General features: G+C 43.4%; 1 protein-coding gene across 2 annotated transcripts; it reads left to right on the plus strand.

Moving 5' to 3' along the window:
• The first annotated feature begins 3,953 nt into the window (after window positions 1-3,953).
• On the plus strand, window positions 3,954-8,993 carry LOC115110182 (uncharacterized). 2 transcript variants are annotated; one of them, XM_029635607.2, is made up of 9 exons: window positions 3,954-4,046; window positions 4,272-4,368; window positions 4,508-4,631; window positions 4,784-4,941; window positions 5,144-5,286; window positions 5,567-5,741; window positions 6,182-6,321; window positions 6,950-7,112; window positions 7,402-8,993. In XM_029635607.2, the coding sequence occupies exons 1-9, from the start codon at window positions 4,024-4,026 to the stop codon at window positions 7,465-7,467; spliced, it is 1,089 nt and encodes a 362-aa protein (XP_029491467.1). In that variant the 5' UTR covers window positions 3,954-4,023; the 3' UTR covers window positions 7,468-8,993. The 2 variants fall into 2 exon arrangements, with proteins under 2 accessions (XP_029491467.1, XP_029491469.1); XM_029635609.2 differs by lacking the exon at window positions 3,954-4,046 and adding an exon at window positions 4,082-4,136.
• The last annotated feature ends 5,100 nt before the right edge of the window (window positions 8,994-14,093 follow it).

Below are 14,093 nucleotides of genomic sequence, written 5' to 3' on the forward strand. Positions count from 1 at the left end.
CCTCCACCACTGCCTTCTTCCCCCACTGTGGTCTTTACAGAAAAATGACCATTTAACCACAGAACTAGAATAATTCATTATATTTCTGAGTGGAACACTGTTTTTTTTTTCTCACCTTTATTTAACTAGGCGTGTCAGTTTAGAACAAATTCTCATTTACAATGACGGCCTACCAAAAGGCCTCCTGTGGGGACGGGGCCTGGGTTTAAAAATTAAAAATAAATACAATATAAATATAGGACAAAACACAAATCATGTGTTGTGTTGTCTCTTGTTGTGATTTGTGTTTTGTCCTATATTTATATTGTATTTGTTTTATTTTTAAACCCAGGCCAACACAACACTACATAAAGAGAGACCTAAGACAACAACATAGTAAGGCAGCAACACATGACAACGCAGCATGGTAGCAACACAACATAACAACATGGTAGCAACACAACATGGTAGCAGCACAAAACATGGTACAAGCATTACTGGGCACAGACAACAGCACAAAGAGCAAAAAGGTAGAGACAACAATACATCACACAAAGCAGCCACAACTGTCAGTAAGATTGTCCATGATTGAGTCTTTGAATGAAGAGATTGAGATAAAACTGTCCAGTTTGAGTGTTTGTTACAGCTCGTTCCAGTCGCTAGCTGCAGCAAACTGAAAATAGGAGCGACCCAGGGATGTGTGTGCTTTGGGGACCTTTAACAGAATGTGACTTGCAGAACAGGTGTTGTATGTGGAGGATGAGGGCTGCAGTAGATACAGCTGAAGTCGGAAGTTTACATACACTTAGGTTGGAGTCATTAAAACTTGTTTTTCAACCACTCCACAAATTTCTTGTTAACAATCTATAGTTTTAGCAAGTCGTTTAGGACATCTACTTTGTGTATGACACAAGTAATTTTTCCAACAATTGTTTACAGACAGATGAATTCACTTATAATTCACTGTATCACAATTCCAGTAGGTTATAAGTTTACATACACTAAGTTGACTGTGCCTTTAAACAGCTTGGAAAATTCCAGAAAATGAAGTCATGGCTTTAGAAGCTTCTGATAGGCTAATTGATATCATTTGAGTCAATTGGAGGTGTACCTGTGAATGTATTTCAAGGCCTACCTTCAAACTCAGTGCCTCTTTGCTTGACATCATTGGAAAATCAAAAGAAATCAGCCAAGACCTCCAAAAAATTGTAGACCTCCACAAGTCTGGTTCATCCTTGGGAGCAATTTCCAAATGCCTGAATGGGACCACTCAGCCCTCATACCGCTCAGGAAGGAGATGCCTTTCGTCTCCTAGAGATAAACGTACTTTGGTGTGAAAAGTTCAAGTCAATCCCAGAACAAGAGCAAAGGACCTTGTGAAGATGCTGAAGGAAACTAGTACAAAAGTATATCCATAGTAAAAATAGTCCTATATCGACATAACCTGAAAGGTCGCTCAGCAAGGAAGAAGCCACTGCTCCAAAACCCCCATAAAAAAAGCCAGACTACGGTTTGCAACTGCACATGGGGACAAAGATCGTACTTTTTGGAGAAAATACCCTCTGGTCTGATGAAACAAAAATAGAACTGTTTGGCCATAATGACCATCGTTATGTTTGAAGGAGTCTTGCAAGCCGAAGAACACCATCTCAACCGTGAAGCACGGGGGTGGCAGCATCATGTTGTGGGGGTGCTTTGCTGCTGGAGGGACTGGTGCACTTCACAAAATAGATGGCATCATGAGGTAGGAAAATTATGTGGATATATTGAAGCAACATCTCAAGACATCAGTCAAGAAGTTAAAGCTTGGTTGCAAATGTGTCTTCCAAATGGACAATGACTCCAAGCATACTTCCAAAGTTGTGCTAAAATGTCTTGAGGACAACAAAGTCAAGGTATTGGAGTGGCCATCACAAAGCCCTGACCTCAATATTTGTGGGCAGAACTGAAAAAGTGTGCGCGCAAGGAGGCATACAAACCTGATTCAGTTACACCAGCTCTGTCAGGTGGAATGAGCCAAAATTCACCCAATTTATTGTGGAAGGCTACCTGAAACGTTTGACCCAAGTTAAACAATTTAAAGGCAATGTATGTAAACTTCTGACCCACTGGGAATGTGATGAAAGAAATAAAAGCTGAAATAAATCATTCTCTCCTATTATTCTGACATTTCACAATTTTAAAATAAAGGGCTGTTCCTTACTGACCTAAGACAGGGTATTTTTACTAGGATTAAATGTCAGGAATTGTGAAAAACTGAGTTTAAATGTATTTCGCTAAAGTGTATGTAAACTTCTGACTTCAACTGTATCTCAGATAGGGGGAAGTGAGGCCGAAGAGGGTTTAATAAATAATCATCAACCAGTGGGTCTTGCGACTTGTATACAGAGATTACCAGTTTACAGAGGAGTATAGAGTGCAGTGATGTGTCCTGTAAGGAGCATTGGTGGAGCACTATGTATCATGTCACATCAAATGTCTTGATCTAGAGTTTGAAATTCCAATCAAAGATATTGATGAAGAGTCTAGGAACCCTATGGCTATTGAACTTTCATGGAATAACTTAGAAGCAACCTAAAACACTGGTATTAACAAATACTTATTTAGGCCTATATACTCTCAGCAGAGTTTACCAAAATGCTTTACTTTCTGAGGCGATGTTCCTCTGACACATTGAATAATTATATCATGGGTACACACTTGGCTAGGTCAAGGTCCTATAATTATTTTTTTACAGTCTATGAATTTAGCAGTACCCCCCTCTTATTAAAAAGAATAACTAGCACATAACGTTCTGAGAACCATGTTTCTTAGAGCTTGGTGAGAGCATGGTTGTTCTATGGTTATTTTGCATACAACCTTCCCACAATTTTCTGGGTACAAGATACCCACATAACATTCTGAGAACCATAAGTTTCTTAAGTGAGAATTTCAGTACTTCAGCATAACTTTTTCTGCATGTTTACTCATAGTCCTATTTAAAGTTAATGTTCTCAGAACATTAAGAACATTTTTCATAAAAAAAGAAAAGATTGGTAACGTTCTAAGAATATGTACATTCTGTTCTCAGCTCCAACAAAACTCTCTATCCTCTGTCGTATTAAGTGTGTTTCAGTGCGTTAGCGGAGCACACTAATTGGCAACACCTGATCTTAATGAGTGCTTGTTTCCTTTTAAATGGGGTCTCTTAAAATACACACACCATACTAGCTCCATCCTGGTGGCGCTGTGGACGAATTCCATGGATAGAGAACAGAAAATCATAGGTTTGAGCATCACTGACTCCATGCCACAATTTTAAAAAAGATATGTTTTTGCATGGTTGATGCCTAAGCAAAATAATTTCCATGTGACCTATCTGTGCTTGGAGTTCAAAACAGTTAACCCAAACTGAGCTAGCAGTGTTATTAAAAGTCGTATTAAAATATCAAGTGAAAGTTAAGTTATTCTAAAACCTCCAAATAACCTATAATTTCCAGCCTCAGAACGTTAGTAAATCTTCCCAGGAAAACTTTCAGAAACCATAGAAAAACATTGTCAGAACCTGCCTGCAACCTAAAAATGAACGTTCTCAGAACAAGCTAAATGTTCACTTCTGTTCTCAGAACGTTTAAAACCTTTCAGTTTTACCGGTCAGGAAACGTATGAATTCGTTCCCAGAACCAATGTGAAACCAAACACTTCCATTCCCACAACTTCCAAGGAACCAAATGTGCTAGCTTGGTAGTGTCCTGATTGAAATGTCACTAATCATACCTGTTTAAGACCAGCACTGTGTCGTGTATTTATGTCTAAAGTACTGTTGAGTTCGGTAGTCAGGAGCCTGTGCTGCTAATAAATACATTTGAAAAAATCTAGGAAAATGGAAAAAGCAGACAATTTCTATGCTTTTACATAGATTTTCTTATAAATGTTGCCTTTTATGGCTATGAAAGAAGCCGCTCCCTTTTTCATGACGCAAGACCTACTTTCAACCTAATTGGACAATAATCTATCCAATCACATTCCACGTTGAATAGCGGTCGCTGAATTTTGAAAACCAGAATGGCTACTGAGGCTGTTCAAGCGTAAGTTCCTTAAGCATTTTTATCAAATTGAATAATCGTATTTCAACCCTATTCCGTAATATAGTGCCTTTCGTCAAATTATGAATCGCGGTAAGGCTTGTTATAATAGCCTAGTTAATTGTAAATCCCTAAAAATATCTGTCAATATGTGAGTATCTAGACAAGCAAGCTAGCTGCTAACGATAACTAGCTTTTCTTAGTTTGACTCTGAACCATCGTTTTCAGGTTGCTTGAAAGATGCGACCATGTACATTTGGATTTGTACGATGGGGCAGAGCATCAGGAGGGTGGGGAAGCGGAGTTGATGGTGCCCTACCTATCTGTGAGTAGGTTAACACCTCACCTACTTTAGACACTTTGAAATGCTTGGCCAAACAACTCGTCAAAATGTTGGAGTTGGTCAAAGAAAAATATATGCATTCGCGTTAATTACATTTATAAGTACTATCTGTGTTGTTCAGGAGAGTCGTAGTAAACAGAAGATTTTGGGCAGACAGTTGTTTGTGCTTGATGACATGATGCAGCTTCTGGAGAGACTGGAGACAACTGACCAGCTGTTTAATGAACCATGCCCCCCAAACCCCGGTAACACACAGATACACACCCAATACATAATCAGCAATAATGCCACTCAAGATATCCTCACTTCCATGGCCTCTTAGTACCACTTAATAGTACTGGGGGGTTGGGAAATCCCCTTTTGTAGTACTTGGAAATGACTGGTCTTCTGTGTACAGGCAATGAGGCTCACAGCCACTGGAAGGTCCTGAAGAGTGAATATAAAGAGGGTGTCCAGGAGGTGGAGGCACTCATTAGCACCTTACGGGACATGATGGACAAACTGCACCACAAGCGGGACCGACTGACAAACCTGGTCACAGCACTAGAAAATAAGGTATACGTGCACTAATGATGCGTTCTCACGGGGACACACACACCCTTTAGTCTGTACGGTGACTTTCCAATTTTTTAAAAGAAAGCAACGGTCCTATCACAATTTGCAGACTTTCAGCGGACATGGTCTTTTGTTTGGTTACTTTGTATCAGTCCTTTGCCATTTTTTGGATATGTGATGTCTTTCCACATCTCTCCCATAGAAAGATCTCAGCCTGCAGATGGGGGAGTCTCTCCAGACAGCCTACAATGCCTTGCGTGTGTGTGAGGGGCAGCTGGCCCAGCTGAGGGCGGAGACCGACGCCACACTGGACCGCTCGGCTGACTGGCAGCACCTGAGAGACGCGTGAGTGACAAGCAGCGCTATCCACCAATCATACAGCCTTGCAGAGACGTCCTATTTCTACTCTCCCACCTCCACTAATTTGCTTTGACTTTAGTCTTGAGCTACCACACTTCCATATTGTTCACTCCGGTATTAGAACTCTCATTCAATGTCCCATTTCATAATGAATGTGAGAAAGACAAACATTTAGATTTTCCCCAGTCTAAAATCAAACCAAACGAGGGTGGGCACCTGACTGCCCTGCTCCAGTCCATACTCACCTCTTTCTCCTGTCAACCAGCCTGCAGGGCTATGTGGAGGAGACACAGGGGGTGATGCAGTGTAGGCTGCTGTCGGTGGGGTCCTCAGAGCTGTGTGTGGAACTGAGGCCCTGCTCCTGTGGGTCCACCTCTGGCCAGCTGGAGCCCCTCAGACTGACTGTCACTTGGAGCCCTGATGACCACTTCCACCTCCAGGTAAACAATACAGCTGACCTCCGATCTGGGTGGTATTCATTAGGAACCAAACCAAATGTATCGGGACCTTCTTGAATTTTTCCAATACAAGCTCTTGTTTTAGTTGCTCAAAGTTTTCAGTTTCGAGTAATCGGTTTCTGTTGCAAAACATTTTGCTACGCTGTGCGACAAATTAATACACTCCTGGTTTGGTTTCTGGTCCTTACACATATTTCCCATAGCTCCTGGTCCGGTTCCATCCTAGTTCCTACACCTCTTCTCCTTAGCTCCCCCTGAGCCCCTTTGTATTCCTTGTGTTCTAGATGGGAATCATTCTTAGATTTAGCCAAGTAAGATATCTGTCTACATTATTTCTCTGTTTTTGGCACCTATTGAGAATCTTTTTTTTTTTGCCACCATTAGTCACAACCCCCACTTTGTCCCTCTCTCCCTCCTTCTAGGTGTATCAGGGTACTGCAGGGCTGTTAGAGGTGTCAATGAAGGGTTGCCTTTCTCATCTCAGTGCTGCCTTGCTGGAGGTCATGCAGTGCTACACCAGCCAGGGAGAGATGCTGGCTGAGATTCAGGTCCTGCATTCCAGGTACACACACGGTGCCTACAAAGATCAGTCAGTGATGATAGAAGCGAGACCCTTGATGTTCAATGATAAAGTGGAATGATGTTTCTTTCTGAGATCGAATCCTGTTGCTGTTTGAATGGCATTACCACATTATCTGAAGCATTAAAAGCAGCCGTTAGACTATATCCCACTGCCTCTCTCTTGGAGAGGGATCATTGAGACACACACACACTTACAAAAACCAATGTATACAGTCGATCAGATCAACACACTCAAACTGAGCAATTTCTGCAAACTAAAACGTGGAGTAGCACTCAACAACCATAACTTGCTCAGCTACGAACCCAACAAAGATTGTTTTTAATGACCCCTGACAGAGTATCTTCAGTATTCTGAACTACTCAGTTCTACTGAAGGTGAGTAGAAGTTGCCAGCCAATATTGAGTACCTTTTCCAATGCATTCTCAATCACACTATAACACTATGTTCATAATATTGCTTATACTCCAACACTTCTAAGCAAGAATTAGTCTGTGAGAGCTTATTCGTATCTGTGGACATTTTCATATTCCAAACGCAATGACACATGATGACGTTTTCATTCTTTAACACCTGTGTTTGACATGGTGAGTATTTCTCCTGTGTGTAGGTTTGCCATAGACTGGCGTCCAGGCCAGAGACTGCTCGTGTTCCTGAAGACTGCCTCTAGTGTGTGTAACCTGAGGGTGGAGGAGGGCTACCCCTCCAGAGGCACAGCTACACTCATCTCTGTACGCAGGGACGGAGAACTGGTCGACAATGCTGTCCTACAGGTAAAACGTCCATCGCCATTACCTGTTTATTGATGTATTGAGTCCCATTGAAATGGTATTAGCAAACACCTTTTTAGCAAAGATGGAGCACTGTCCTTGCCCTTCTAGTTATCTACCCTTAAACATGAATTATTTTGTTCTTGAAGTTATTATTTACCCTCTGGGGTCAGTCTTTTTTTTGGAGATCCCCTTAAAATTGGAAATCCACAGCTACAAACAACCACGTAAGTGATATTGATTTTTACATTCCATTCCGTTACAATGTGAGACATGTTGTTTGAATTTGCAGCCTCCCCAGAAGACCCTCTCTCTGACAGAGTGGCTGGAGTTCCTCTCCTCCAGTCCGAACGTCTGACCATCCTCTCTCTAGTCTACGCAGAGGAAGTGGCTGTTTCTCTCCATGATCACTAAATGGCGCTCTTGCCTCTGTAATATGTAAATATTAGGAATGTAACAATTTACTGATGCATCGGTCCTGGTTCAAATGTTTTAAGATACTAGTGCATGGGTTTGCAGGAGCCCAAACCAATCCAAATTAAGTGTGCGTTGGTCAGAAAACTGATTCAAATGTTACAATCGTCAGTTCACTGGTGTTTTTCACTCATTGTTTTATTCCAAAAATACCTCTTATGTGTTATGACTGAGTTAATGCGTCCTCCTTTAGTTCAGTAGGCTATTGAACTTTTATGTATGTAACTGCGTATGACTGTCAGATAATTGTGAGCATAGTGCAGGTAGAGACAGCTGCATGCGCCAACTAGAGGTAGGCCTATCCCTGTTCCAATAGGCTGTTCGTACATCAGCGCGGCACCTTCAGCATTCAGATGCTTTGAAAATGGCTTTCACAATGTCATCATAGGGTTTATTAGTTGAGTGACAACCAATGTAATTTGCTGGGACATTGTTACCAAATGCTATGTATAATAGTTTTTTTTACTGGAGTTGTGTAGTCTACCGGATTGGACACACCTCGCATCGAACTGCTGATTGGAGTTTTCAATCATTCCGATTTTTAGATTGTTCAGGTCACCATAATAAATAGTTTGTGTAGTTTTTTTTTTTTAAACAGTCAGTGCATTTGGTCATTTCTTCATGAATGGGGTAATTTCATAAAGGCCCTCAATCATTTTTGAGAGCTGCGCATGGTCACATACATTGATCAGAGCAGGATAAGCTCCATAAAATTCCAAGCGGTCTAAACCATTTGCTTTTGAAACTGTTAAAATCCAATGCTACATTATATTAAATGCCATGCTAATTTGTGAAGATAAATATTGACATAGTACAAGCTCAACACGTTTTATCTGCAAAAATGACAAGTTAATGAGTGGGTTATGGTAATTGCAGATTTGTTTTTAAAAACTGGGGGGGACAAAAAGCATAAATTGCCCTAATCTGATGATAGTGGGGTGGTATATGCTCAGTCTGCCCTATGGCTCAGCTCATGTGCCCATATCATTGATATTGACACACAATCACTAACAGAGGAACTCTCAGTTTATAGAAGTAATCTCAGACAGATCCAGCTCAGATAGGCCCAGCTCCTGAGCTCTAATCATTAGCAGATATTATTCTTAAATTGAAAATTAATGTGTTCATACAATGACAAAAAAATACTAAATAGAAACAAATCGCATCAATTCATTCCCCTACTCAAACCGAATCATTTAAGACTTAAACATATCGTTCCTGTATCATATCATAGCCCATGTAGCTATCTAGATGCGTATCAAATCATTCATGAAGGGATTTGCACATCCCTAGTAAATATCTCATGTTGCTCTGTTTTGTTTTCTAGCTGTATCTCTTGTCTTGTCTATGTATTATTGTAACAATATTACGACTCGCATGTAAATAAATAACATACCATTTTGGTGAAAATGTTTTTGGTTTTCTTCATATTTAGACTTAAAGAAAAGGTGAAAAATAAATAAATCACATTGTGACGAATGAAGAGTGCAACTTTTAAAGTTTATGCTCTTCTAGTCATCAGCACCCCTATAACTACTAGAGTAGTAACTATGTACACTGCATAGATCCTGTGGCTGGGCCTCTGAATTATTTTGCTCCCCGTAGGCTGACAGCATGTGGTTAGATAATCTATGGGTTGACAGACAGAGCCTATGGCTCTGGATAAAGTCAACCCTGAAAGCTGTCAAAAGCCTGAAGAGAAATGGCCTGAGATCTGAGATGGGTCTTCAATGGCTTCCACAAGTAATGTTATATATTTCTTTCCACCTGACTTTGTAACTTAACGTACAACCTGTTGACAACCTGCTCTTGTATTCTTGAAAAGACATGCCCTTTGGTGGTTTGTCTGAGCTACTTGGCACTTCAACTTGAGAGCCTGCTCTCCCTCGTTTTTCACACTGTCACAGTTAACCTCGCTGCTTCATGCTTCGCTCCTCATTCCTCACCTGCTGACTATCAATTGGCTCCCTGGGATGCAGCAGGCGGGGCCAATGTCGGAGCTGTGAAAAGTTTGTTATGTGAATGGTTTGACCCACTTCTGATCCAAGTGTGCAGCAGCTTCTGCAGTTATTAGGTTACATTCTCCTCACTTTGGGGTTGGGTGGTTTGATAATCCTCTTCATAGATCAGATTCCACTCCACTGTGGATGCAAGTGAAAGGGATCTTGTTTTTCTGTCTTCAATGTGATACAGTAGTCTCACCAATCAGCATCAGTCGTGCTTTGTTTTTGTCCTCAGTAATACCAGTGTCTAGTCACTGGGAGCTCCCTAGCTTTCCCTAGGGCAGTTTTAAACAGACAATTACTTGTTTATGTTATAGAGGTGTTTAACAGTTATAGTGCATTCGGATAGTATTCAGACCTCTTGACTTTTTCCAAATTGTTATGTTGCAGCCTTATTCTAAAATGGATAAACAAACATGTTCTTAATCAATCTACAATACCCCTTAATGACAAAGCAAAAACAGGTTTTTAGACATTTTTGCAAATGTATTACATTTTTTTAACTATACCTTACTTACATTAGTATTCAGACCCTTTGCTATGAGACTCAAAATTGAGCTCAGGTGCATCCTGTTTCCATTGATCATCCTTGATGTTTCTACAACTTGATTGGAGTCCACCATTGGTATATTCAGTTGATTTGACATGATTTGGAAAGGCACATGCTTGTCTATATAAGGTCCCACAGTTGACAGTGCATGTCAGAGCAAAAACCGAAAAATGTCTGCAGCATTGAAGGTCCCAAAGAACACAGTGGCCTACATCATTCTTAAATGGAAGAAATTTGGAACCACAAAGACTCTTCCTAGAGCTGGCTGCCCGGCCAAACTGAGCAATCGGGGGAGAAGGGGCTTGGACAGGGAGGTGTCCAAGAACCCGATGGTCACTCTGACAGAGCTCCGGAGTTCCTCTGTGGAGATGGGAGAACCTTCCAGAAGGACAACCATTTCTGCAGCACTCCACCAATGAGGCCTTTATGGTAGAGTGGCCAGACGGAAGCCAATCCTCAGTACAAGGCACACGACAGCCCACTTGGAGTTTGCCTAAAGGCACCCAAAGGACTCTGACCATGGAAAAAAGATTCTCTGGTCTGATGAAACCAAGATTGAACTCTTTGGCCTGAATGCCAAGCTTCATGTCTGGAGGAAACGTGCCACCATCCCTATGGTGAAGCATGGTGGTGGCAGCATCATGCAAGGGGTCTGAATACTTTCCAAATGCGCTGTATGTACAGTATATTACAAATTGCTCTCATTAATGAAAACCTTGTGTCCATGGAAATGTTCTTACCCATACATAATTATTACATAATCCGACTTCTAACCTACGATTTGTCTGCAGGACTGTAGCTCATTGACTTTTGCTAACCAAATTATTGTCTTTATTGTCAACGGTTTGATTTGTCTAATCTTAGCAATTTCTTCCTAGCTAGCTACACAGCCGTCTTTGTATCATAGATAATTGCGTAATTATCGTATTTCGTCGTCCTAACGCAGTCTACACTGCCCTGCAGCTAGCCAGCTAGCTAACGTCCACCGTTAGCTAGTCCACCGTCTACCGATTAGCAGCACAACTATTACACTCAACTGAACGACTTGATTAGTGTAGTGTTAGCTAGCTACATAGTTGTCTTTGCTGTCTTCGTACCCAAGATAATTGTGTAGTTTAGAGTGTGTAGTTTTATGTCGTCCTTAACATAGGAGACTCTGCTAGCTAGCCAACAGCTAGCCAACGTCTACCGAACAGAACTTCTGCACTCAACAATCCGGTCGCATTTCGCTTCGCTCCACAGGTAGTATCACATTTTTCATTTCATTTCATTACAGTACAACGGCTTGATTTGTTTGATCGTAGCTAGCTACATAGCTAGCTACATAGCCGTCTTTGTATCAAAGATAATTGTGTAGTCTAGAGCGATTTCCTAGGTTAGCTAGCCAGCTATTGTCGTTCTTTTAACGCAACGTAACGTAATCAACACTGCTAGCTAGCCAGCTAGCCCCGAATAGCAGCACAGTAGAAACTATTACACTCAACGGAACGACTTGATTAGTGTAGTGTCAACAACGCAGCCAATGCCAGCTAGCCTACTTAGTCAACAACGCAGCCTCTGCCAGCTAGCCTACTTCAGCAGTACTGTATCATTTTAATCATTTTAGTCAATAAGATTCTTGCTACGTAAGCTTAACTCTCTGAACACTCGTGACGTGTAGTCCACTTGTCATTCCAATCTCCTTTGCATTAGCGTAGCCTCTTGTGTAGCCTGTCAACTATGTGTCTGTCTATCCCTGTTCTCTCCTCTCTGCACAGACCATACAAACGCTCCACACCGCGTGGTCGCGCCACCCTAATCTGGTGGTCCCAGCGCGCACGACCCACGTGGAGTTCCAGGTCTCCGGTAGCCTCTGGAACTGCCGATCTGCGGCCAACAAGGCAGAGTTCATCTCCGCCTATGTCTCCCTCCAGTCCCTCGACTTCTTGGCACTGACGGAAACATGGATCACCACAGACAACACTGCTACTCCTACTGCTCTCTCTTCGTCTGCCCACGTGTTCTCGCACACCCCGAGAGCTTCTGGTCAGCGGGGTGGTGGCACCGGGATCCTCATCTCTCCCAAGTGGTCATTCTCTCTTTCTCCCCTTACCCATCTGTCTATCGCCTCCTTTGAATTCCATGCTGTCACAGTTACCAGCCCTTTCAAGCTTAACATCCTTATCATTTATCGCCCTCCAGGTTCCCTCGGAGAGTTCATCAATGAGCTTGATGCCTTGATAAGCTCCTTTCCTGAGGACGGCTCACCTCTCACAGTTCTGGGCAACTTTAACCTCCCCACGCCTACCTTTGACTCATTCCTCTCTGCCTCCTTCTTTCCACTCCTCTCCTCTTTTGACCTCACCCTCTCACCTTCCCCCTACTCACAAGGCAGGAAATACGCTCGACCTCATCTTTACTAGATGCTGTTCTTCCACTAACCTCGTTGCAACTCCCCTCCAAGTCTCCGACCACTACCTTGTATCCTTCTCCCTCTCGCTCTCATCCAACACTTCCCACACTGCCCCTACTCGGATGGTATCGCGCCGTCCCAACCTTCGCTCTCTCTCCCCCGCTACTCTCTCCTCTTCCATCCTATCATCTCTTCCCTCTGCTCAAACCTTCTCCAACCTATCTCCTGATTCTGCCTCCTCAACCCTCCTCTCCTCCTTTCTGCATCCTTTGACTCTCTATGTCCCCTATCCTCCAGGCCGGCTCGGTCCTCCCCTCCCGCTCCGTGGCTCGACGACTCATTGCGAGCTCACAGAACAGGGCTCCGGGCAGCCGAGCGGAAATGGAGGAAAACTCGCCTCCTGCGGACCTGACATCCTTTCACTCCCTCCTCTCTACATTTTCCTCTTCTCTCTCTGCTGCTAAAGCCACTTTCTACCACTCTAAATTCCAAGCATCTGCCTCTAACCCTAGGAAGCTCTTTGCAACCTTCTCCTCCCTCCTGAATCCTCCTCCCCCCCTCCTCCCTCTCTGCAGATGACTTCGTCAACCATTTTGAAAAGAAGGTCGACGACATCCGATCCTCGTTTGCTAAGTCAAACGACACCGCTGGTTCTGCTCACACTGCCCTACCCTGTGCTCTGACCTCTTTCTCCCCTTTCTCTCCAGATGAAATCTCGCGTCTTGTGACGGCCGGCCGCCCTACAACCTGCCCGCTTGACCCTATCCCCTCCTCTCTTCTCCAGACCATTTCCGGAGACCTCCTCCCTTACCTCACCTCGCTCATCAACTCATCCCTGACCGCTGGCTACGTCCCTTCCGTCTTCAAGAGAGCGAGAGTTGCACCCCTTCTGAAAAAACCTACACTCGATCCCTCCGATGTCAACAACTACAGACCAGTATCCCTTCTTTCTTTTCTCTCCAAAACTCTTGAACGTGCCGTCCTTGGCCAGCTCTCCCGCTATCTCTCTCAGAATGACCTTCTTGATCCAAATCAGTCAGGTTTCAAGACTAGTCATTCAACTGAGACTGCTCTTCTCTGTATCACGGAGGCGCTCCGCACTGCTAAAGCTAACTCTCTCTCCTCTGCTCTCATCCTTCTAGACCTATCGGCTGCCTTCGATACTGTGAACCATCAGATCCTCCTCTCCACCCTCTCCGAGTTGGGCATCTCCGGCGCGGCCCACGCTTGGATTGCGTCCTACCTGACAGGTCGCTCCTACCAGGTGGCGTGGCGAGAATCCGTCTCCACACCACGTGCTCTCACCACTGGTGTCCCCCAGGGCTCTGTTCTAGGCCCTCTCCTATTCTCGCTATACACCAAGTCACTTGGCTCTGTCATAACCTCACATGGTCTCTCCTATCATTGCTATGCAGACGACACACAATTAATCTTCTCCTTTCCCCTTCTGATGACCAGGTGGCGAATCGCATCTCTGCATGTCTGGCAGACATATCCGTGTGGATGACGGATCACCACCTCAAGCTGAACCTCGGCAAGACGGAGCTGCTCTTCCTCCCGGGAAG

Source organism: Oncorhynchus nerka, linkage group LG26 (assembly GCF_034236695.1).
Source record: "Oncorhynchus nerka isolate Pitt River linkage group LG26, Oner_Uvic_2.0, whole genome shotgun sequence".
NCBI lineage: Eukaryota > Metazoa > Chordata > Actinopteri > Salmoniformes > Salmonidae > Oncorhynchus > Oncorhynchus nerka.

Bases quoted from the DNA above. Each gene is read 5' to 3' on its own strand.
- LOC115110182 (XM_029635607.2), top strand. From the start codon at position 4,024: ATGGCTACTGAGGCTGTTCAAGC. The intron at 4,942-5,143 runs GTATACGTGCAC...TCTCTCCCATAG, and splicing joins TCACAGCACTAGAAAATAAG to AAAGATCTCAGCCTGCAGAT. The intron at 5,287-5,566 runs GTGAGTGACAAG...CCTGTCAACCAG, and splicing joins TGGCAGCACCTGAGAGACGC to CCTGCAGGGCTATGTGGAGG.